The sequence below is a fragment of the Physeter macrocephalus genome, chromosome 7 (genome assembly GCF_002837175.3).
Source record: "Physeter macrocephalus isolate SW-GA chromosome 7, ASM283717v5, whole genome shotgun sequence".
Classification (NCBI taxonomy): domain Eukaryota; kingdom Metazoa; phylum Chordata; class Mammalia; order Artiodactyla; family Physeteridae; genus Physeter; species Physeter macrocephalus.
The window spans coordinates 36,168,530-36,192,534 of NC_041220.1; the positions used below are offsets into that span (position 1 = coordinate 36,168,530).

At 38.5% G+C, this 24,005-nt stretch overlaps 1 protein-coding gene across 2 annotated transcripts in view; it reads right to left on the reverse strand.

The window, feature by feature from the left end:
- The window catches only part of DCHS2 (dachsous cadherin-related 2), a 299,819-nt gene that overhangs the window by 16,041 nt on the left and 259,773 nt on the right, over positions 1-24,005 (reverse strand). For both annotated transcript variants that reach the window (XM_024126701.2, XM_024126700.2), the window contains 3 exons: positions 23,168-23,281; positions 13,677-13,888; positions 10,502-10,653 (listed from right to left, as the gene is read on the reverse strand). In XM_024126701.2, the coding sequence (XP_023982469.1) occupies positions 10,502-10,653; positions 13,677-13,888; positions 23,168-23,281 (478 nt within the window). The remainder of the gene's footprint in view (positions 1-10,501; positions 10,654-13,676; positions 13,889-23,167; positions 23,282-24,005) is intronic.

Sequence of the window (24,005 nt, forward strand, 5' to 3'; positions counted from 1 at the left end):
CTTTAATTCATTTTATTTAATTACTTTTTTCCTCCCTTTTCTTCGAGCTGTGTGACTGACAGGGTCTTCATGCTCTGGCCGGGAGTCAGACCTGAGCCTCGGAGGTGGGAGAGCCGAGTTCAGGACATTGGACCAACAAAGACCTCCCAGCCCCACATAATATCAATCAGCGAGAGGTCTCCCAGAGACCTCTGTCTCAACGCTAAGACCCAGCTTCACTCAAGGATCAGCAAGCTCCGGTGCGGGACACCCCATGCCAAACAACTAGTAAGTTGGAACACAACCCCACCCATTAGCAGAGACGCTGCCTAAAATCATAATAAGGTAACAGACACCCCAAAGCACACCACCAGCCATGGTCCTGCCCACCAGAAAGACAAGATCCAGACTCATCCACCAGAACACGGACACCAGTCGCCTCCACCAGGAAGCCTACACAACCCACTGAACCAACCTTACCCACTGGGGGCAGACACCAAAAACAATGGGAACTATGAACATGCAGCCTGTGAACAGGAGACCCCAAACACAGTAAGTTAAGCAAAATGAGAAGACAGAGAAATACATAGCAGATGTAGGAGCACAATAAAAACCCACCAGACCAAACAAATGAAGAGGAAATAGGCAGTCTACCTGAAAAAGAATTCAGAGAAATGAAAGTAAAGATGATCCAAAATCTTGGAAATAGAATGGAGAAAATACAAGAAACGTTTAACACGGACGTAGAAATAAAGAGCAAACAATGATGAATAACACAATAAATGAAATTAAAAATTCTCTAGAAGGAATCAATAGCAGAATAATTGAGGCAGAAGAACAGATAAGTGACCTGGAAGATAAAATAGTGGAAATAACTACCACAGAGTAGAATAAAGAAAGAAGAATGAAAAGAACAGAGGACAGTCTCAGAGACCTGTGGGACAACATTAAATGCACCAAGATTCGAATATAGGGGAGCCAGAAGAAGAAGAGAAAAAGAAAGGGACTGAGAAAATATTTGAAGAGATTATAGTTGAAAACTTCCCTAATATAGGAAAGGAAATAGTCAATCAAGTCCAGGAAGCACAGAGAGCCCCATACAGGATAAATCCAAGGAGAAACACGCCAAGACACATATTAATCAAACTATCAAAAATTAAATACAAAGAAAAATATTAAAAGCAGCAAGGGAAAAGCAACAAATAACATACAAGGGAATCCCCATAAGGTTAACAGCTGATCTTTCAACAGAAACTCTGGGAGCCAGAAGGAAGTGGCAGGACATATTTAAAGTGATGAATGGGAAAAATCTACAGCCAAGATTACTCTACCCAGAAAGGACTTCATTCAGATTCGATAGAGAAATTAAAACCTTTACAGACAAGCAAAAGCTAAGAGAAATCAGCACCATCAAACCATTTTAAAACAAATGCTAAAGGAAATTCTCCAGGCAGGAAACACAACAGAAGGAAAAGACCTACAATAACAAACCCAAAACAATTAAGAAAATGGGAATAGGAACATACATATCGATAATTATCTTAAATGTAAATGGATTAAATGCTCCAACCAGAAGACACAGACCGGCAGAATGGATACAAAAACAAGACCCTTATATGTGTTGTCTAAAAGAGACCCACTTCTTACCTAGGGACACATACAGACTGAAAATGAGAGGATGGAAAAAGATATTCCATGTAAATGGAAATCAAAAGAAAGCTGGAGTAACAATTCTCATATCGGACAAAACAGACTTTAAAATAAACCTATTACAGGAGGCAAAGAAAGGCACTACATAAGGATCAAGGGATCAATCCAAGAAGATGACAAAACAATTGTAAATATATATGCACCCAACATAGGAACACCTCAATACATAAGGCAAATGCTAACAGCCATAAAAGGGGAAATTGACAGTAACACAATAATAGTACGGAACTTTAGCACCCCACTTTCACCAATGGACAGATCATCCAAAATGAAAATAAATAAGGAAACACAAGCTTTAAATGACACATTTAACAAGATGGACTTAATTGATATTTATAGGGCATTCCATCCAAAAACAACAGAATACACTTTCTTCTCAAGTGCTCATGGAACATACTCCAGGATAGATCATATCTTGGAGCACAAATCAAGCCTGGGTAAATTTAAGAAAATTGAAATTGTATCACGTATTTTTTCTGACCACAACGCTATGAGACCAGATATCAATTACAGGAAAAAAACTGTAAAAAATACAAACACATGGAGGCTAAATGATACACTACTAAATAACCAAGAGATCACTGAAGAAATCAAAGACGGAATCAAGAAACACCTAGAAACAAATGACAATGAAAACACAATGACCCAAAACCTATGAGATGCAGCAAAAGCAATCTAAGAGGGAAGTTTATAGCAATACAATCCTACCTTAAGAAACAGGAAACATCTCAAATAAACAACCTAACCTTACACCTAAAGTAATTAGAGAAAGAAGAACAAAAAACCCCAAAGTTAACAGAAGGAAAGAAATCATAAAGATCAGAGCAGAAATAAATGAAAAAGAAATGAAGGAAAAAATAGCAAAGATCAACAAAACTAAAAGCTGGTTCTCTGAGAAGATAAACAAAATGATAAACCATTAGCCAGACTCATCAAGAAAAAAAGGGAGAAGACTCAAATCAATAGAATTAGAAATGAAAAAGGAGAAGTAACTACTGACCCTGCAGAAATACAAAGGATCATGAGAGAGTACTACAAGCAACTCTATGCCAATAAAATGGACAACCTGGAAGAAATGGACAAATTCTTAGAAAAGCACAACCTCCTGAGACTGAACCAGGAAGGAATAGAAAATATACACAGACCAATTACAAGCACTGAAATTGAAACTGTGATTAAAAATCTTCCAGCAAACAAAAGTCCAGGACCAGATGGCTCCACAGGTGAATTCTATCAAACATTTAGAGAAGAGCTAACACCTACCTTCTCAAACTCTGCCAAAATATAGCAGAGGGAGGAACACTCCCAAACACATTCTATGAGGCCAGCATCACCCTGATACCAAAACCACACAAAGATGTCACAAAGAAAGAATACTACAGGCCAATACCACTGATGAACATAGATGCAAAAATCCTCAACAAAATACTGGCAAACAGAATCCAATAGCACATTAAAAGGATCATACACCATGACCAAGTGGGGTTTATCACAGATTCTTCAATACACACAAATCAATCAATGTGATACACCATATTAACAAAGTGAAAGATAAAACCCATATGATATATATAGGGAATCAAGAAAAAAATTGTTCTGAAGAACCTCGGGGCAGGACAGGCATAATGACACAGACGTAGAGAATGGATTTGAAGACACAGGGAGGGGGAAGGGGAAGCTGGGATGAAGTGGGAGAGTGGCATGGACATATATACACTACCAAATGTAAAATAGATAGCTAGTGGGAAGCAGCTGCATAGCACAGGGTGATCAGCTCAGTGCTTTGTGACCACCTAGAGGGGTGGGATAGGGAGGATGGGAGGGAGACGCAAGAGGGAGGGGATATGGGGATATATGTATATGTATAGCTGATTCACTTTGTTATACAGCAGAAACTAACACAACAAGGTAAAGCAATTATACTCTAATAAAGATATTTTAAAAACAATCTATATGATAATCTCAATAGATACAGAAAAAGCTTTTGACAAAATCCAACACCCATTTATGATAGGCACTCTCCAGAAAGAGGGCACAGAGGGAACCTAATTCAACATAATAAAGGCCATGTATGACAAACTCACAGCCAACATTGTTCTCAAAGGTATAAAACTGAAATCATTTCCTCTAAGATCAGCACGAAGACAAGGTTGCCCACTCTCACCACTATTATTCAAAATAGGTTTTGAAGTTTTAGCCACAGCAATCAGAGAAGAAAAAGAAATAAATGAAATCCAAATCAGAAAAGAAGAAGTAAACCTGTCACTGTTTGCACATACATGATACTATACATAGAGAATCCTAAAGATGCTACCAGAAAACAACTAGAGCTAATCAATGAATTTAGTAAAGTTGCAGGATACAAAATTAAAGCACAGAAATCCCTTGCATTCCTATACACTAACAACAAAAGATGAGAATGATAAATTAAGGAAACACTCCCATTTACCATTGCTACAGAAAGAATAAAATACCTAGGAATAAACCTACCTAAGGAGACAAAATACCTGTATGCAGAAAACTATAAGACACTGATGTAAGAAATCAAAGATGATAAAAACAGATGGAGAGATATACCATGTTCTTGGATTGGAAGAATCAGCATTGTGAAAATGACTGTACTACCCAAAGCAATCTACAGATTCAATGCAATACCTATCAAATTACCAGTGGCATTTGTCATAGAAATAGAACTAAAAAGTTCACAATTTTTATGGAAACACAAAAGACCCCGAATATCCAAAGCAATCTTGAGAAAGAATAGCAGAGCTGGAGGAATCAGGCTCCCTGACTTCAGACTATACTACAAAGTTACAGTAATCAAGACAGTATGGTACTGGCACAAAAACAGAAATATAGATCAATGAAACAGGACAGAAAGCCCAGAGATAAACCCACATACATATGGTCACCTTATTTTTGATAAAGGAGGCAAGAATATAAAATGGAGAAAAGACAGCCTCTTCAATAAGTGGTGTTGAGAAAACTGAACAGCTACATGTAAAAGAATTAAATTAGAACACTCCTTGACACTGTACACAAAAATAAACTCAAAATGGATTAAAGACCTAACTGTGAGGCCAGACACTATAAAACTCTTAGAGTAAAACAGAGGCAGAACACTCTATGACATAAATCACAGAAAAACCTTTTCTGACCCACCTCCTAGAGAAATGGAAATAAAAACAAAAATAAACAAATGGGACCTAATGAAACTTAAAAGCTTTTGCACAGAAAAGGAAACCATAAACAAGACAAAAAGACAACCCTCAGAATGGGAGAAAATATTTGCAAACGAAGAAACTGACAAGGGATTAACCTCCAAAATATACAAGCAGCTCTTGCAGCTCAATATCACAAAATAAACAACCCAATCCAAAAATGGGCAGAAGACCTAAACAGACATTTCTCCAAAGAAGATAAACAGATTGCCAACAAACACATGAAAGGATGCTCAACATCACTAATCATTAGAGAAATGCAAATCAAAAGTACAATGAGGTATCACCTCACACCGGTCAGAATGGCCATCATCAAAAATCTACAAACAATAAATGCTGGAGAGGGTGTGGAGAAAAGGGAACCCTCTTGTGCTGTTGGTGAGAGTGTAAAGTGATACAGCCACTATGGAGAACAGTATGGCAGTTCCTTAAGAAACTAAAAATAGAACTAGCATACGACCCAGCAATCCCACTAGTGGGCATATACCCTGAGAAAACCATATTTCAAAAAGAGTCATATATCACAATGTTCATTGAAGCACTATTTACAATTGCCAGGACATGGAAGCAACCTAAGTGTCCATCGACAGATGAGTGGATAAAGAAGATGTGACACATATATACAATGGAATATTACTCAGCCATAAAGAGAAACGAAATTGAGTTATTTGTAGTGAGGTGGATGGACCTAGAGTCTGTCATACATAGTGAAGTAAGTCAGAAAAAGAAAAACAAATACCATATGCTAAAACATAGGTATGGAATCTAAAAAAAAAAAAAAGGTTCTGAAGAACCTAGGGACAGGACTAGGATAAAGATGCGGACTAGGATAAAGATGCAGACGTAGAGAATGGACTTGAGGACACGGGGAGGGAAAAGGGCAAGCTGGGACAAAGTGAGAGAGTGATACTGACATATATACAATCCCAAATGTAAAATAGCTAGTGGGAATCAGCCACATAGCACCGGGAGATCAGCTCAGTGCTTTGTGACCAGAGGGGTGGGATAGGGAAGGTAGGAGGGAGATGCAAGAGGCAGGAGATATGGGGATATATGTATATGTATAGCTGATTCACTTTGTTATAAAGCAGAAACTAACACACCATTGTAAAGCAATTATACTCCAATAAAGATGTTAAAAAAATTAAAAAATTAAAAATAAAAGAGGGAGGAGATATGGGGATATATGTATAGGTATAGCTGATTCACTTTGTTATACATCAGAAACTAACACAACAATGTAAAGCAATTATACTCCAATAAAGATGTTAAAAAGAAAATATCATTACACCAAAAAAAATATTGTTCTATGTATTTGGCTCTACTGTTGATTGGTATGTAAAAGTTTATGGCTACTGTACACTGCCTGTATTAATTCTTTTATCATAAAATGCCCCTCTTTCTCTTGTTTAAAAAAATGATATTCTTCTATATGTTTGGCTGTACTGTTGATTGGTATGTAAAGGTTTACGGCTATGTACACTGCATGTATTAGTTCTTTTATCATAAAATGTCCCTCTTTCTCTTATTTAAAAAAAAAAAAGAAAATCAATCTGTTAACTTGAGTTTTAAGTTAACTTCACCGTTTTGTATTAATTAACCTACAGATACAACAGTGTGTACTTTATCTTCTTAGGAAACAATTTGGGACAAGTATATTCCTTGCAAACTCTTTAAATTAAGGAGTACTTTTGCAGATTCCAATCCAAACACATTCTGAAAGCTTATTCTTTCATGCAGTCAACCTTTCCTCTTGGTTTCCACGAAACCACCTTTTCCAGGTTCTGTTCTGATGTTTGCAGTCCCTGAATCTATCTTGCTGGCTGCTTTTGCTCTGTCTGGCCCCCAAGTGGTGACAGTCCCCCAAATTCTCATTTCACATAGTGTCCTAGGTAATTCCATTTTGCACATTTTCCCTGGATGAAGCCCAAGTCTAAATCCTGAAGGAAGATCTCTTTCCTGAGCTCCAGATCATTATTTTTAATTGCCAAAGGAGTATCTTTACTTTTGCTCTTGCACTGGCCCTTCAAACTCAAAATGCCCAGAAAAAAAATCCCAATCCCAAACTATTCTTCTTCCTGCCTTTCCTATGTGGAAACTTCAGAAGCATTTTCTATCTCTTTCCTTGTTGAGTAAATTCAACTGATCACCATGTTCCTATGGATTCCGTATCTGAATCAACTAGTAAGTATGTCCCCTCCTCCCATCCTCACAGCTTCATCCACATATCAGACCTTGGTCAGCTGTTGTCTAGCTTAACTGGTCTGTCTGATGCTGGTTTTCTGTCTTGCAAGGCATCCATTACCAGATGTCCTTATAAATAAAGATCTTAGCATGCACTCAACTGCTTACACTTTTATATAGCCTACAGAAGAGAGTACAATTTCCAGTATATGGCATACAAAGTTCTCTAAAATGTGCCTGTGACCTACCAGACTCTTTTTTTCGTTGCTTTGTTTCGTTTTTCAGATCACTGAGATTTTCCCCCCAGTTTTATTCAGATATAATTGATACATAGCACTGTATAAGTTTAAGGTGTACAGCATAATTTGACTTACATATACTGTGAAATCATTACCACAATAAGTTTAGTTAACATCCATCATTTCACATAGATGCAAAAAAAAAAACCATGAAAACTGCATTTCCCCTTGTGATGAGAACCCTTAGAACCTACTGTCTTAACAACTTTCCTGTATATCTTACAGCAGTGTTAGCTATAGTCATCATGTTGTACATTACATCCCCGGTACTTATCTTATTGGAAGTTTGTACATTTTGACTATCTTCCTCCTATTCCTCCACACCCCCAGCCTGTTTTTTATAACCCCACACTCAAGTGCTTCTCAGGTGCACTGTACCACTTGTTATTTCCAAATATACCAAACACTTTCACGTGTCCATGTCCTTTCTCATGCTTCTTGCCTGGAAAGCCTTTATTCCCTTTTCCATGGGGACTCAGCAGACTGGGGTTCCAATCCCAGCCCTGCTGCTTATGAGTCATGTATTTTGGAAAAGATAATTAACATTTCAGCCCACTTCCTACCTTGTATATATAACTGCTTTTTTATTTTTTCTCTCACAGTCATAATGAGTGTTCAATGGAGTGTATGGGTTTAGCATTGCTCCTGGCAATAACTGCTCTTTGACCTTGAATATTTATGCTACAGAATGTGAATTTTTAAACATTTAAATTTGCCTAGGACTTTTTTGTTGCTCGTTTTTATTTAAAGTCCCTGAAAAGACTAACTAAATCTTGGCCCTAAAGTTTTATAAGACTTACATGAATATCGATTACCAACTTAAGCAGGGATAAATCTCACCCCATCAGTTATAACTCAAGCAGTGGAGATCAGTGATTCAAATCCCATCTCTGCATGCTCACAACTAGACATGTGTTATTTCACAACTGTGAGTTGGAACTTATTTTATATTACTATTTTAAGTTTCTAAAGTGTTTTTTCTGTTTTGCTTTTGTAAACACACAGGTATATATTCTAAAGATTCATTCACATGATACAGTAAGAAGCCCTACTATGACCATTCACACAGGCAAGAATCTCAGTTCTACATTTACTGGCTGCCTATTCCTGGCAAAAGACTTTACATCTCTGAATTTCAGTTTCCTCACTCTGTAGATCTTAAGTCTGTTATGAGAATTCAACTGGTGAAACAGGTGCTCCATAAATGGCACCTATTGTGATTATTACTCTGCTTCCTGCCATGGGTTATCAGGGCACTTGATTTTCGAGTTCCCTGAAAACAAGAACTGTTTCATGTGTCTTTATATCCCCAGTCTCATGCTTGGTAAATAGTTTTTAAAATTCAGAAATATCAGTCAGACAGAACTAAAGAACTAATTTGTCAGAGTCTGTCCACTGAGTTTTCCTGTATGTGGCTTAATATGAGAACTAAAAATTATTTAATGCATTTATATTGAGTAGAATCACAACTGACAATATCTTCCTCCCCCTCATTTTATACTGTAAAAGAGAGGGCTAGAATTGGGAATATCTTCCACTGTCAGACAAAATAGCGAAATTCAAAAGTTAAAAACAAAAGTTAAAAGCTAAATGACATCTATTCCAAAACATTCACTAAAGGTATATAGCAGGCTGGGGAAAATCCTCCTATTTTTATCACTGCCTTAAATATCAGGAAAAGCACTAAAAAGGCAGAGAAGCCACAAGGGGGCAGGGGGGGGAAACCTGGAGAGGCAGGGGCTTCAAAATGTTCCCTTGCCTTGGTGACAGTGGAGACTGTGTGTGTGTGTGTGTGTGTGTGTGTGTGTGTGTGTGTGTGTGTGTGTGTGTGTGTGTGTGTGTGTTTGTGAGCATGAGTGTGGTTGCCTCTGAGTCTCTCTGTGGCAGTGTGTGCAGATTTCATCTTCTCTGAGTTCCTGCTTCTCCCAGCTTAAATTCATGAGGAATTGGAGAGGGGCGCTTTTAAATATTGGGACCAATTTAAATGTTGGGAATGGGAACGTTGAAACTGACTCAGATAGGGAAATGCTGAAAGGAGTTAAATTTAATTGTTAATTATGCTCCATTGAGTAAGAACATTGTAACAGAAAGTCACTGCAAGCAGGAAATGCTTAGTTCCTGGAACATAGCAGACCTTCAAGAATCTCTGAATTTGTAATCACTCAGGTGATTACAAGCAACTAGGCTGAGATTTACCTGCAGTCATCTATGGAGAGAAAAAAAAAAAGCTTTACACTTAAAATTGCTATAGATACAATGTAGCAGGAATAGGTTATAACATATTTATACAATTGATTTTAATATATTTATATAGTAAGTATCATGACAATTGATTACACTAAAATAATCCTGAAAAACTTATACTAGTTAACACAGGGTAAGGTCTTAAACTAAACTTTTAAAATACATTTGAAGTAATGTTTTGAAATATATTAAACAAAAAGAACTAAACTCTTAATCAAACGTTTAGAGTTGGGAAGTTGTTCAGTTAAATTAATCCAGTCCACCCAGCAACAGATCCCATTTTAATTGGCTCTTGCTACTCAACCACAGGAATACACTGCACTTTCTTCATATAACATGTAAGTAGTCTGGCCTAGGAGAATATTGACACTCGGGTATCTTGTATTCCTTTTTTTTTCCCCTCAATAGAAGGTCGGCTTTGTAGCTTGTAGGGTGGAAACAGTGTGACTTGGCATTAGAACACCTGGCAGTGAGACCATGATTAATGGTTAAATGGTTCTGTAACCCTGAGTGAGACACTGCATGTCCCTTGTCTCATTAGTGAGTGAGAAAAGGCCTAACTGAACTTCTCTGGAGGTGACCGTGAGGATGAAAGGAAACACTGTCTGTGCATAGCCTTTCAGAAGAACATACAAATACAAGGCAGACTGAAATGCATGATAAGGAAGTCAAGCCTCTCTTTGACCCCAGGCTTCCCAAGCGACCACTTCCCCAGAGACAAATAAGGTTCACAGTTTCTTAGGTTTTCTTCCCAAGGTCGTCCAACTTTAAGGGTGTGCTTTTACTCAAAGAGGCCTGCAGGGAAAGCACTGTGGGGCAACAAAGCAGAACAGCCGGTGAAACGGATCTGAGTCTTGGACAAACCTGTAGGCTCTGGTGTACTCAAAATCCAGAACTGCACTTGCTGTTAGCACACCGCTCAGCGTGTCTATCTGGAATGCTTGTCCTTGGTTGCTGGAGAGAATAGAATACTCGATGAGGCCGTTTGTCCCACTGTCCTGGTCTGTGGCAAAAACCTGTGAGGAAGCAACTCCTCCGTTAGGTAAGGATTGAATCTGCAGAATGGGTTAAGCCTGTTTTTCAGAGAAATGCATTATGAAAGAATCACATTGTCAAACACGCTTTAAAGACAATGACCAAAGGAATATAAGCCATGGCTGAAGCTTACAATAATATTAAAGTGGATAATGGGTGAGAAGACTATTCTGCAGATTCATTGAAAGGATTTCCAAGTAATTTTCAGTAGGAGTACTGCGTGTTTTGTGCTCAATGAAACAAAACCTAGATTTAGTGCTAACAAAGTTAGGTCCTGGTGATTTATTTGTTGAGTTGTCCAAGTACTAGTGTTGAAGATAAAACAAAAGTTCTGCATCACTCTCCATGGAGATATATTATTTAGTCTGCTTTACATTTTAATCACAAACTAATTCTATTAGTGGATTCAAGATCTTGTTTAAGAACAAGCTGACAGATTAATTTCTTTCTTATTTTTAAAAATATTTATTTATTTATTTATTTGGCTGTGCCGGGTCTTAGTTGCAGCATGCGGGATCTTTAGTTGTGGCAGGCGAACTCTTAGTTGTGGCATGCGGGATCTAGTTCCCTGACCAGGGGTCGAACCCAGGCCCCCTGCACTGGGAGCATGAAGTCTTAGCCACTGGACCACCAGCGAAGTCCCTCTTACTATTTATTTTTATCTTCTAGGCCCATCAGCCTTGGCCTGAGCTCCCATCCCCTGCCATCTCTCTCCTGGGTGACTGTACTGATGTCCTAGTGGGTTTTTGCTTGTAACTCCCTTCCTTTTCCATCTATCCTTCACACTGCTGCCAGAGTTCTCAGGGGACCCAGAATCTCATCAGGACCTCATCAGGAGGGCACACACCAGCTATTTGGCACAGAAAGGCAGCAACAGACAGTTCCCTTCGAGATCACAAGAAAGAGAAACTTATCTGCACACCAGCAGAATAAAGTCCATCATGTCCCCTAGGCCGTACACTTAAAAGAGTCACAGAGAGTAGGCCTCCCAGGAGGCGTATCAGTTAGGGTCTTTGGATGCCAGCAACACAAATCCACTATGGCCAACTTCACCAGGAAAGAAACATAGCAGAAAGACAGCGCCCAGGTGAAGCACAAGAACCTGAACAGCTCTAGGACACAGCTTCTTTGAGCTGTTGCCATCAAGATGAATCAGCTCTAATATGTCTCTGCCTGGTGTTCTACCACCCAAGATTCAAATTCCAGGGAGAGAAAGTCTCTATGGGACCGAGGCAGTTGACAGCACCTTGTGGCAGGGTGGGGTGGGGGGGAGGTTACCACTTTGACCGACAATCCCACCAAGACTGCATCTGGCAGAGGAGGGTCCCTAAAGGGACCCTAAAGGGAGTTTGTGGGGCTGCAACCAAAAGGAGGGCGCATAGGCAGTGTGGTAGCAAAAAGCAAGAACTCCAGAGCCTTCTACATTCCTGTCTATCTGAACAGGATACAGGCAAATGGCAGTTCTAGTTTCCTGGAAACTAAATGATCTAAAAATACGAAGAACAAAGTTCCTTGTATCCTTTCTGACTGGGCCTTCTCGAAGGTTTTATCACCTGAACCACTGGCAGGTCGGGCTGTCTCCCTGTCGGGTGTACATGGGCTTTAATGGGACCCTCACCTTCACATATTCCACGTGAGTGGTCTAGCTCTGTCCAGGTTAGCATGTGCGACAAAGCGTGACGCACCAGCGCCCCAGGGAGGAGTCCTCTGTGACCAAGCAGGCCCCGCAGTGGCGCTGGAGGCATCCATGATCCCCGCTGAACAGGCATCACTGGGGGTGCGGGGGCTGAACAAGAGAATGCCTTCACCTCCTCACCTTCCTCTTAAGCATCTCTGTCATGGCTAGAGTAAAGGTGCAGCACTTCTGGAACAGGCTGGAACCTGGAGCAATTAGGCTCCAATCATACAAAATAAATGGGCAGAAATAATGTAGGAAATCCCGGGGATCCTGGACCATGTGGGGAGCACAGAGCTAAAACTCCAAGACAGCTGAGCCTCTACTGGTCTTGTTTGCACCATCAGAGGCGAATGTGTGCATCTGAACTGGCCAGGAATCAAAGGAAAGTGTCTCTATATGTTCAGGTGAAGGTAGCTGCACAGTAACCTAGGGGATCACCTGGATCCCTGCCCCCATCTACCCCAGAGAGAAAGTCACGTGGTGCTGGGTCATGGCAGCAGGGTTACACAGGCCAAAGGGAATGTCCCACTAGGCTGCTGTCAGGATGGGGGTTTATACCCATTTCCTGTGCAGACTCCCAAGAGCCTGTAGGTGTTGTAATGTCCAGGTTCTTGAATTCAAAGCATCGGTTCAACCGTGAAGGGAAAGGTGAAAATGGGCACCAGTCCCCGAAGCAGGTAGAGTCTATCAAGGATGGGTGGGTTTGGAGCCTGAACAAAGAAGACTGCCATGTGAACAGACCCTCTTCTTTCAGAGTATGGGGCTTTCTCCCGAGATAGGGCTGGGCTTGAAACAGCAGATCTATGACTTTCACATGAAACACCTGCAAACCCAAACCAGGGGGCCCTTCCATGTGTCTGTGCTGCCGCCATGCTCATCTGGCTGCAGCTCCACCTGGCAAATGCCTGCTCACCCTTTAAGACCGAGTGCAAACCTCGTTCTTCATGAAGACTGACACTCTCCTCCAGGAACAGTCTGTGCCTCCTCTTTTCTCTCATGACATTCAACATACACTTCTATTATAACTTTAGTGATTTGCATTTAAATTGTATACTTAGTCTTCTGACTTCCCCAATGAATTGTACACATGTGTACGGTGAGCTGCTTTTTGTGCCCCTCTAGATTCCCTGCTAGTGTTCTACGGGGGCCCTAGAGAAAGCGGGTGGGTCTAACCAAGCACGAAACGGATGGGGGAAGGAGAGTGAGCTCAGAAACTCCAGACTTCCTTCAACCTAAAGTTCCATCCAGGGCATCAAATATTGTATATGCCAAGGAAAGATTTAAAATTCAATTCACACTCCCCCCCACACAACACATTTCTGTTACCTGTATGATGTGATCATTGTAGAACTGGCCCTCAGACGCTGATACTTGGTAAATGCTTTGCCCAAAGCATGGTGGATGGTCGTTCACATCTTGGATGAAGACTGCTACTTTGCTGTAGGCTCTATGCGCCCTACTTTCAGCTAAAACAATGAGCTGAACTTCATTTCTGACTTCAAAATCCAGAAACTTGGGTTCTTGCACAGTGAGTTCTCCTATTTTTATTTCCAGAGAGAGAGAAAAAAAAAGGAAAATTATTTTATTTCAAAAGTCTCAAATCACCTTTGACCCATACGCTTACATGCTTACCTGTCCCTCAACTCCTCCCACTGGCTGGGCCCCCTTTCCTAGTGCCCGGGGTCATTGTGAGAAAAGGTGAGAACAGGCAGACATTTACACGGTTCAAACATGCAGGAGGGAAAGAAGCCATGAATATCTGAAATCCGGGTGCTCTCTCTTAAGTCATCCTTCCGTCTCCGTATTTAGCCCATGTCTGCAAAGTCCGCCTTTCACACATCTCCTGAATCCACCCTCTCCACCTCCCTGCTGCTGCCCTCTTCCAAGCCACGAGCATTTCCCACCTTGTCCCCTGTGTTAGTCTACTTAATTGGCCTCCCCACTCAACCAGTTCCCATTCTGAATTAAATAATAAAAAACAACACTGTGACTGTCCTGCATAAAACCCTTGATTGGCTTCCACAGCAATTATGATGAAGCTTAGTATTTTTAGCCTCCCCAGGACCACCTGCCCCAGCCTCTCTCATCTGAGAAATCTCATTCTTCTCTTTCTCCCCTTTGCTCTGTCTGCATACATGTTCTGTTCCTCAAACGCTCATTTCAGGGTTGTCCTGCAGGCTTTTCCATCCACATGGAATTGTCCCCACTTCTGTGCATCCTCAGGGTTCTTTCCAGACCACCCAGCCCTGTACCATCACCACGTCTGCCCCCATCAGACTCTCCGAAAGTGCCTGCAGGGCCTTTGCTCACCTATTTCTGCCGAGTTATTCCTCTTGGTTTAGAAGATTCACAAGGTGAGGATGGTTACCTCTTACATCACCATCTCCCAAATCCCTAGCTCAGGGTCTGGCACATGGAAGCACCCAATAATATTTGTTACACCCCCAGGTAACAAATAGAGCCAGGTGAGGGAAACTGAGCCTTGAGGTTTATGCCCTGCACAGGTTTTTCCCCAGACTAAAAAAATTCCTCCCCTGATATAATTCCCTTCTCTAGTTTCTACTCTGTTTTGTTTCTTCCCTTTTACAATTAAATTTCTTACTGAATTTATTGTTATTATTATTCCACTGTTATGATTTACTTAGCTCTCACTGTCAGAAATTCCGTCGAGTGGAGTCTGCTGAAGTGCATACTGATCTGGAGTTTGAGAAACCTGAAACCAAGCCTAAACCCTAGCCCAGGCTGCTTCATTGAGGTAAAGCACCTGGCTCCCCCATTACTAAGCTTGTGACCTGTAGTAAGTGACTCAGCTTCTGTCGAGCTGAGTCTCATCTTCTGTAAAACGGGGATATGAATAATGGCTCCATAGGGTTGCTGGGAGAGTGACACAGTGCATGTGTCTCTCATGCCCTCCATCAGCAGATATAGATTTAATACCTGTATAAGTTCTGAATGTAGAAGGAGAATATTTAATAGCTATGGATTATTAAAATTTGCTCTTCTGGTGAAAGAACCTGTACAGTTTCTGGAAATATGACCTGGAAGCCACAGTTCTGATTGCTCTATCTGAACCAGTTCCCCTAGAGAACCAACGTAGGCCAAGGAAACTTCAGGTTATCATGTACCTACCTGGATGCTAATAGTAATCATATCCTGTTCTAATAAGTCTAACTTTGGCATTGAGTGTTTTGGGGGGATTTTATTGCTTCTGTTATTAAGAAAAAATAAATATTTATATACTATATGAAGAACTCACTATACTGCCAAATTTAAAACTTCATAAATTCACTTTCATTTATTGTCATCAGATTTAGCTGTCAATTCAGAAAACCAAATTACTTTTACAAACCACAGTCTGATGTTACCAAATCCCCACTTAGCAAATTTAGAGTAGATTTAAGGATTGGCAGCTGAAGAATGATTAAAATGCATGTTGATGAGCTGCTAATGAAAGAAGATGGTTTTTAGAAGTCTCTGTGGAACAAGGGCTGAGCAGAGAAGCCCCAGTCTAGGTGGACCCAAAGCTCTCATCTGGAGCTCTGTCTCCACCAAACAGGGCATTCAGCTTGCTACCATGTTCTGTTACTATTAGTAAAGAAAAACAAAATCGAAATGCAACACTAAATTGCCAGTGTCACTTAGTAGAAAGTGTGCCAATTACAGTGCAGATCAAAGTGGATTTTTTAATAAAAGGCTTGTGTTTAGGCTTTGATAATTGGAATTTTGCACTTGGAATGGATCTGCAGTTCTAATGCTTTCCTTGCTTGGTTTTTATTTTTGACATAATAATTGGCACATGCTGTGAAAGTTGTGCAAATAGAAAAGACAATAACCAGTCTGTGAGATGATTCAAGGCTGGCACACCTACTAGATCCACAATTCGCCTTGGACGATCTATGTATATTTTTCTCAGAGACAGCGAGGATTTACTGTCACCAGTGAGATGAAAGTACTATTGGGCTCTGTCTAATATATGGGCAGAAGTCCATGCTTTCCTTAGACTAAGAGGTTCACAAATACCAACTTTTTGTTCATTCTTATATGTTAGCATGCCAGTTATATAATAACTTGAGAAGAAAACTGTAGTAATATTTTCCTTCTGATATATGGACTTGTATAGCTTTTGTCCAAGTTTTAAAGTACACATCAAAATGAGATTTAGATTCTTCAAATACTCAATGTTTGATAGCATAAGCGAGTTACTTCAGTCAATTACAAACTGTGCGCATGCATATATATACGCCCAAAGCAGAACGTGATAAACATTTATGTTATCCAAAAGCTTTTAAACTCTCTGCTCTAAAGATATGTCCTTGAAACACTGAAAGTTTGATCATTTTGTTTTATGTTTGTTAATCTACCAAATAATGGAATGAAAACCACCATCTGTTATTTACATAGACAATGTTAGTCAAATAGTCAAACTCCAAAATTCCTTCTGGTTTAAACAGTGAGTAGTAGATGTTTTTAAGTTATAGTGACAAGAAATTTAGATGCAAAAATAAACCTGTGGTTTGTGACTACGGAACAGGGCACACTCGGGCACAACTGGACAGAAAACACAGTTCTCATCAGAGAGCCATCTAATCATAACTTACTAAACCAATAACTAATAAAATGGTTTCCTCGCATTTTACCCTGAAGAAAAGTGACTGCAACATTAGAAATCAAGTTTACTGATTTGTCATACATACCAGTTTTCTATTTTAACTGGCTTATGTTTTAAAAAATATACATTGATAAAACCTGTGTTAGATGCCTTTAGACACAAATTTAATGATTATGTGGCATGAAAGATGAATTTAATATCATAATTAAAGATTCTTAGAAATGTTTCTTGACAAAAGTATGGTTAACTACAGACTGGAATAATCCTCATCATAAAAACAACTAAAATGCTTGATAAATTGTGACTGTGTGTGTGTGTTGAAATGCATTACTGAGTTGCTACAGTAGTAAGGAATCCTCAGAGGAAAAAAAAAATAAATGAAAACAGCAATTCAGGGAGGCAAGCAAGCACTAAAAGCTTGTTTTAGTTCTAAGGGTTTTTAACACAACCTCTTCCTTGAGATTCACTTCTGACAACTGCACAGGGTGTGGAAAATAAGGGAAGAAGGCTGAACCCACAAAAGGTGAAAGATCCAATAGGAAAACCAAAATAAAGCTGTAAACCTAAAGGCGACATATGCTCCAAATTAGTGGTCAATATTAAAAATAAAACATTAAAAATGAATGCACAGAAACTTGCTTTTCTTGACCTTGATGTCAGTTGAAAGAGAGAAAAAGTCTCTGCTGAGAATTCATTAGCTTAATCCTGAATTTATGGTAGCTATACTATCATAGATATATATATTTTTAAATTCCCCAAAATTAATGTAAGCCATTACATCAGCTTTGCTTGATGAGTGTCTAGGTGATTTGCAGAATCAAAAACACATCCTCCCTTGAGGGGAAAAATTCAACCCAGGCTTCAAAGAATCCTCAAAGAAAAAGTTTCCAGGACAATGGAGTAGCTTATAGTTAACAAGCACAAAAATCACAGAGAAGCAAGGCACCATGAATGACAGCCAGCAAATCCATAGAGAGCAGAATAAATCTTCAAAGACTTAAGATGCAGAAATTATTGGACACAAAATATGTAATTATTAAATATTTAAATATATAAAAAAGAAGGTTGGAAACATTAGCAAGGAACAAAAGGTTATTTTTTTTTAAAGACCAAAAAGAGTTGAAAAAGAACCCAAGATAACCTCTGGAAATGAAAATTATAGTTCCTTAGGCTGAAGAGAAGAGACACATAGAGATGAAAAATTTGAAAAAGATGTAGGAGAGAGCGATATGACCCCAATATTTGTCTAACTGGAGTTCCAAAGAAAGGTACAAATAAGTGGTATTTAGATCAACAGCTGACTTCTTAATGCAACAAGTGGAAACCAGAAGTCAGTAGGGTAATATCTTAAATATGATAAGAGAAAATAACTGTGAACCTGGAATTCTAAACCCAGCAAAAATATCTCTCAAAAACAAGTATTAAAAACTTTTTTAGACAACTAAAATCTGAGAGAGTTTACTGCAACAGACTCTCACAAAAGGATGTACTTTAGGTAGAAGTAAAATGATTCCAGAGGAAAGTCTGAGATGGAAGAAAGAACAATTAGCAAAGAGAGTAGCAAAGAAGCAGGTAAATTTAAAAATATTAATAATGCTTAATTTGAAAGAACTAAAATTGTGGTAAAAAAATCTTATAAATTGGAAAAGGGATATTAGAAGATAAAGAATTCTAAGTCTCATATATTATTTAGGAGCACAATATTGATTAATGTTAGGCTTTAATTGTAGATGTCAAAATAGCTAGGCTAACCACTAAAAGAAAGAAAAAAATATATATAACTTCCAACAGAGAAAAATGGTCATTCTCAGATGATTGTATATGTTGAATGTTCAGAAAAATATCAGAATCAGTAAGAGTTTACAAGTCTGCTAGATACAAAATCAAAATATAAAAGCTAATTTCAAGTGTACACACCAACACTGTCAGAAAAAGCATTTTTGGGGACTTCCCTGGTGGTCCAGTGGTTAAGACTTCACCTTCCAGTGCAGGGGGTGCAGCTTCAACTCCTGGTTGGGGAGCTAAGATACCACATGCCTCACAGCCAAAAAACCAAAACATAAAACAGAAGCAATATAGTAACAAATTCAATAAAGACTTTAAAAATAGTCCCTATCAAAAAAAATCTTTAAAAAAAAAATAGAAAAAGCATTATTTTCATTTACCTCAGCAAGAAGTATAAAATATTTAGACTAAATCTAGCAAGAAATATGCTATAGAAAAAACTTTATTACAATTATTAAAGAAACAGTAATTTTATTAAATTATTAACAAATAATTGGTGTGATTTTCCATATTATTCCTGGATTAGAAGATAATACTGTAAAGATACACATTTTCCCCAAACTGATATTTAGAATTAATATAATTCCAGTAAAAATTCCAACAACCTAAATGTCCATTGGTGGATGAATGGATAAAGAAAATGTGGCGTATACCTACAATGACAGATTATTCAGCCTTAACAAAGAACATCCTGTCATATATGACCTGGGGGAACCTTGAGGATGTATGTTTAGTGAAATATGCCAGTCACAGAAAAAAGAAATATTACTTGATTCCCCTTATGTGAGGTATCTAAAGGAGTCAAATTCAGAAGCAGAGAGTAGAATGGTGGTTGCCAGGGGTAGGAGCAGGGGAAACAGGGAGTTGCTTGTTAGTGGGAAATGAAGCCTCAGTTATGCAAGATGAGCAGGTTCTAGAGCTCTGCTGCACAGCGCCGTGCCTATGGTTAACATACAGTTTTGTGCACTTAAAATGTTTTAAGAGAGTTGATCTCATGTTAAATGTTCTTACAACAAGTTTTAAAAAAGTCAATCAAGAAAAGTTTTCATAGATGATTATTACCTACAATGCATAGCTATGCAGGACTTTGTGAGATTTAAAAGAAGGACACTTTGGCCTGATGATTAAGTTACTTAAATTCTAGATTGGAGCTATATGATTTTTTTGAGATTTTTTGTTGTTGTTGTTGTTAATTAGGGTAAGGCTCCACCTGAAATCAAATGTGTATGCCATAGTTATGTGGGTTACATGCATGAAGGTGTGAACAGCTATATATAATCCCAAAATTCATGAATAAATATCCTTTCCATGGATAAACAATCCCAATAGGCGCGCGCGCGTGTGTGTGTGTGTGTGTGTGTGTGTGTGTGTAAAACTTAACAAGTGGATACAATGCTTTATATTAGAGCCAGATAGACAATAACAGCTAATATACTCATGAGGAAGAATATGAAGATGGGGTAAATATTGTGGGGTTCCTGCTTCCCTGATATGAAAATGTATAAAGCAAATGTAATTAAGACAGTGTGGTGTCAGTGTGTGGATAGACAAAGAGAAGAATGGAAAAGAGTCGAGAGTCCAGTAGACTCAGGAAACATGATGTATGACCATGCTGGTACTGCAGATCACAGGGTAATAAGGCCATTGGAATAACTGGGAGTCCTGGTTGAAAAACAAGAAAGGAAAAGGAAAGGAGAGAAGAGGAGAGGAGAGGAGAAGAGAGGAAAAGAAAAAAAGAAAAGCTATCTCTAACTCATGTAAAACACAAAAATCAGTCCTAGATGCACTAAAGATATAAATGTGAAACACAGGAAAACTATAAAAATTTTAAAAGACAATGTAAGAATATCTTCATGATCTCAGGGTGGGGAAGAATTTCTTAAACAGCCTACAAAAAAGGCAAATCATAAAATAAGACTGATTCATTCTAACGTTAAACTCAAAATGTGCCTTAATGAGAGTGAAAGACAAGTCACAAATTATTAAAAAAAATTGTAACAAAAAACAAAGGATAAACACTAATAAAATATATTAAAAATCCTTACACTTCAGCAAGAAAAACACAAACAACTTAGCAGAAAAACAGGCAAAATATATCAATATGCATTTCACATAGAAGAAAACAGAAATAGTCAATAAACTACGAAAAAATGCTCAAATATATTCGTACTAAGGGAAATGTAAGTTACAATCACAATGGGATAACATTTCACACCCACCAGATTGGCAATAGAAAGCAGGACATGAACAACTGTGACAGTTCTCATTCAGTGCTAGTGGAATGTAAAGTCGGATGAACCACTTCATAACACAATTTGGCACTATCTGTATAGCTGAACATAGGCACCCTCTGAGATACATGCCCAACCTACACTCTAGGCCCTACAGAACTCCTTACATGTGCACCAGAAGACACATACAAGATTGTTCATTATATCCCCAGACAGAGAAACCGTGCTGTCCATCAACAGCACATCGATAAATAAGTTGTGATATAGACTTACAATAGAATACCATAAAGCAATGAAAATTAAAGAACCCAGCTACACACATTAACATGGATGAGTCTAACTTTGAATTTTAAAAACTTAATATCAATAGAATACATAGAGTATGAATCCATTTATGTAAATTTCAAAGCAAAATCAATGCTTTTACTATATTCCTATTTGTAGGAATATATTTACTGTAAGTCACAAGGGGATGATTATCCTTGAAGTCTGGGCATTAATCAGCCTGGAGCAGTGGAGAGAAAAGATGCAATTACAAAAGGGCCCAAAGGGAGCATCGGTGATAATGGTGGTGTTCTATTTTATAGCCTTGGCAGCAGGTACATATCATTCTTTGCTATTCTTCCTTAATGTGTTCATAATGGCTTATGCACTGCACATCATAGTAAAAGTGTTGAGCAAAAAATCAAGCCATAGAGGAGTTCATTCAACATAATTCTATTATGATGTTTAAATCAAAGTAAAACTAAATAACGCATTTTTTAGGGATTCAAATGGGATGGGAAAATTATAATGAAAAAAAGGCAGGGATCAATACCAAATTCAGATTACTGATTTGCCAATGACCTCTGGGGTAAAATAAGACAGATGTGAGAGGGAAAGGACACACAGGGGCTTCCTGCGGTTCTAGCGATGTCTCATCTTTGGAAATGGGTGACAAAGACATGGGCTTTTATTTTACTACTGTCCATTAAACAGTTGTATATCTCAACATATCATCTTGTAGCTATTTCACAATAAAATTTTGAAATACATTTCAACTTAAATAAATGACTACTTAATTAAAAAATAAAGAGTTTTCTGTGGATGACCTCTTTGAACTAACCCTAGGCATATTTTATCTGCATTTTAATGAGAGACTATAGAAAATAAGGCCAAGCCTGGGCCATGTTAGGTGTATGATGGCGGAAGGATTTGGGTGACCTGGGGAAATGTGCATACTCTGATATTCACCTTTTTCCTCAACGTTCTAATCTCAGCTCCTTTCCCAGAACCCTCAGACACCCGACTGCTAGAAACTTAAGGCTTCGTGGTGTTTGCAAATGGCCTTCTTGCCAACAGGCTTCCTGCATCACCCTTTAACCAAATGATAGGGTGAAAAGATGAAGGCTTCTTGCAGGCTACCTTAGAGAGCTTGCTGAGCAAAGTCTGCATGGACCAAAAAGTTGTAACGCTACCCTGGATGAGAAGGCTTTTGCTTAAGAAATGACCCCTCTCAATTCTTCCCATGTGCACATAGTATGGATTAAATAAGGCAGTTGTATGGTAATATAGAAATTATTAAAAACATTCTTCTTGAGGTTGACAATGAAGCAGTAGATACATATCCACTACATAGTTGTTAGTTTAAAAAAGTATGTTCCAAATAATCAATTGGTATTCATTTAAAGCACAATAATGGTCTTATTAAAGCTAAATTTAATACACGCTGTATTTGGAAGTAATTTCTTTACCACCACATAGAAACCTTTCCAGCCATCCTTTTTTGTTGCACTGTTGACATTAAGTGGCGAATCAGAAGAATCTCTGATGAAAATTTCCTAAGGCTACACATGTGTGCTTATTTTCAATTCAAACCCATTCTCACTGATCTCCCTACTACATCTCCAATTCTCCCAAATGGATAGGTAAATCATAAGTAGAAACCATGTTATCATCAAATAACAAGTAGGGTAGGATAGGTACTTTTTAATTTGGAAATGTGAATAGAATTCTTAAGGAGTACATATAAACAAATAGTTCTTGATTTCTCATCAGCCATCATAAAAAACTCTTTGTTGTTTACCTTTTAAATTATTTACCTCTAACAATTTCTACCTTTCAAATTTTGAGTTTTCTTTGCAGAAGTATGTCTTATTAATAACATTAAGTGGAGCAGAAAATAAAGCTATTAGAAGGTAGAGAAGGATTACCTGAGTTGGAGCACAAGGAAAAAACTCCATCTTCATTTCCACTAAAAATTGAATATTTAATGTTGTCCCGAACTGAGTCAGTAGCAAAAGCTTTTATAGTCACAATAGAAGTACCTGTAAAAATTAGGGAAAAAAAAAAAAAGAGCTTTAGGAAAAGAAAATTCAGGAAAAACAAGAGCAAACACCAAGTGGTTATTATTTGCCTACTATATTTTCACTTGTCATTCAGTCAATATTACTTATTGAGTGTCTTCAAAAAGCCAAGCCCCATGCTAAGTGTTGGGGATATAGCAACAAACAAGGTAGAAAAGATCTCTGTCTTCTTGATGGTTATTAACTGATGGAAGGAGATGAACAATAAGCCATTAAAGAAATACATAATCAAGGTAGATTTCAGATATGCTAAGTTCCCTGAAAAGAAATAAACAAGGTTATGTGATATAAAATACTTTTTCTGCAGGGAGGTGGATACCCCTTTGCAGAGGCCTCAGAGGAATGACATTCCAGTTGAACTTTGAAGCATGAGAAGCCATAGAAAGAGTGGAAAGAAAAGGATTCTAGGAGAAAGAAGAGCAGCACAGAGGCCCTGGGCTGGAAGAGGGCTTGATTTGGTGAGGCACAGTGCGTAGGGGAAATGTGGATGGTGAAGACAGTGTCGAGGTGGGAGGGAGTAGATTTTACTCTAAGTGCAATGGGAAGATATAGAAGCATTTAAAGGAAATGAGTAAAATCATCTGATTTACTTTTAAAAGGCATCAATCTCACTGCTGTCTGGACGACAAGCAGCTGTAAGAAAGAAAAAGAAATACTGCAATAGACCATGCAAGAGACAACAACC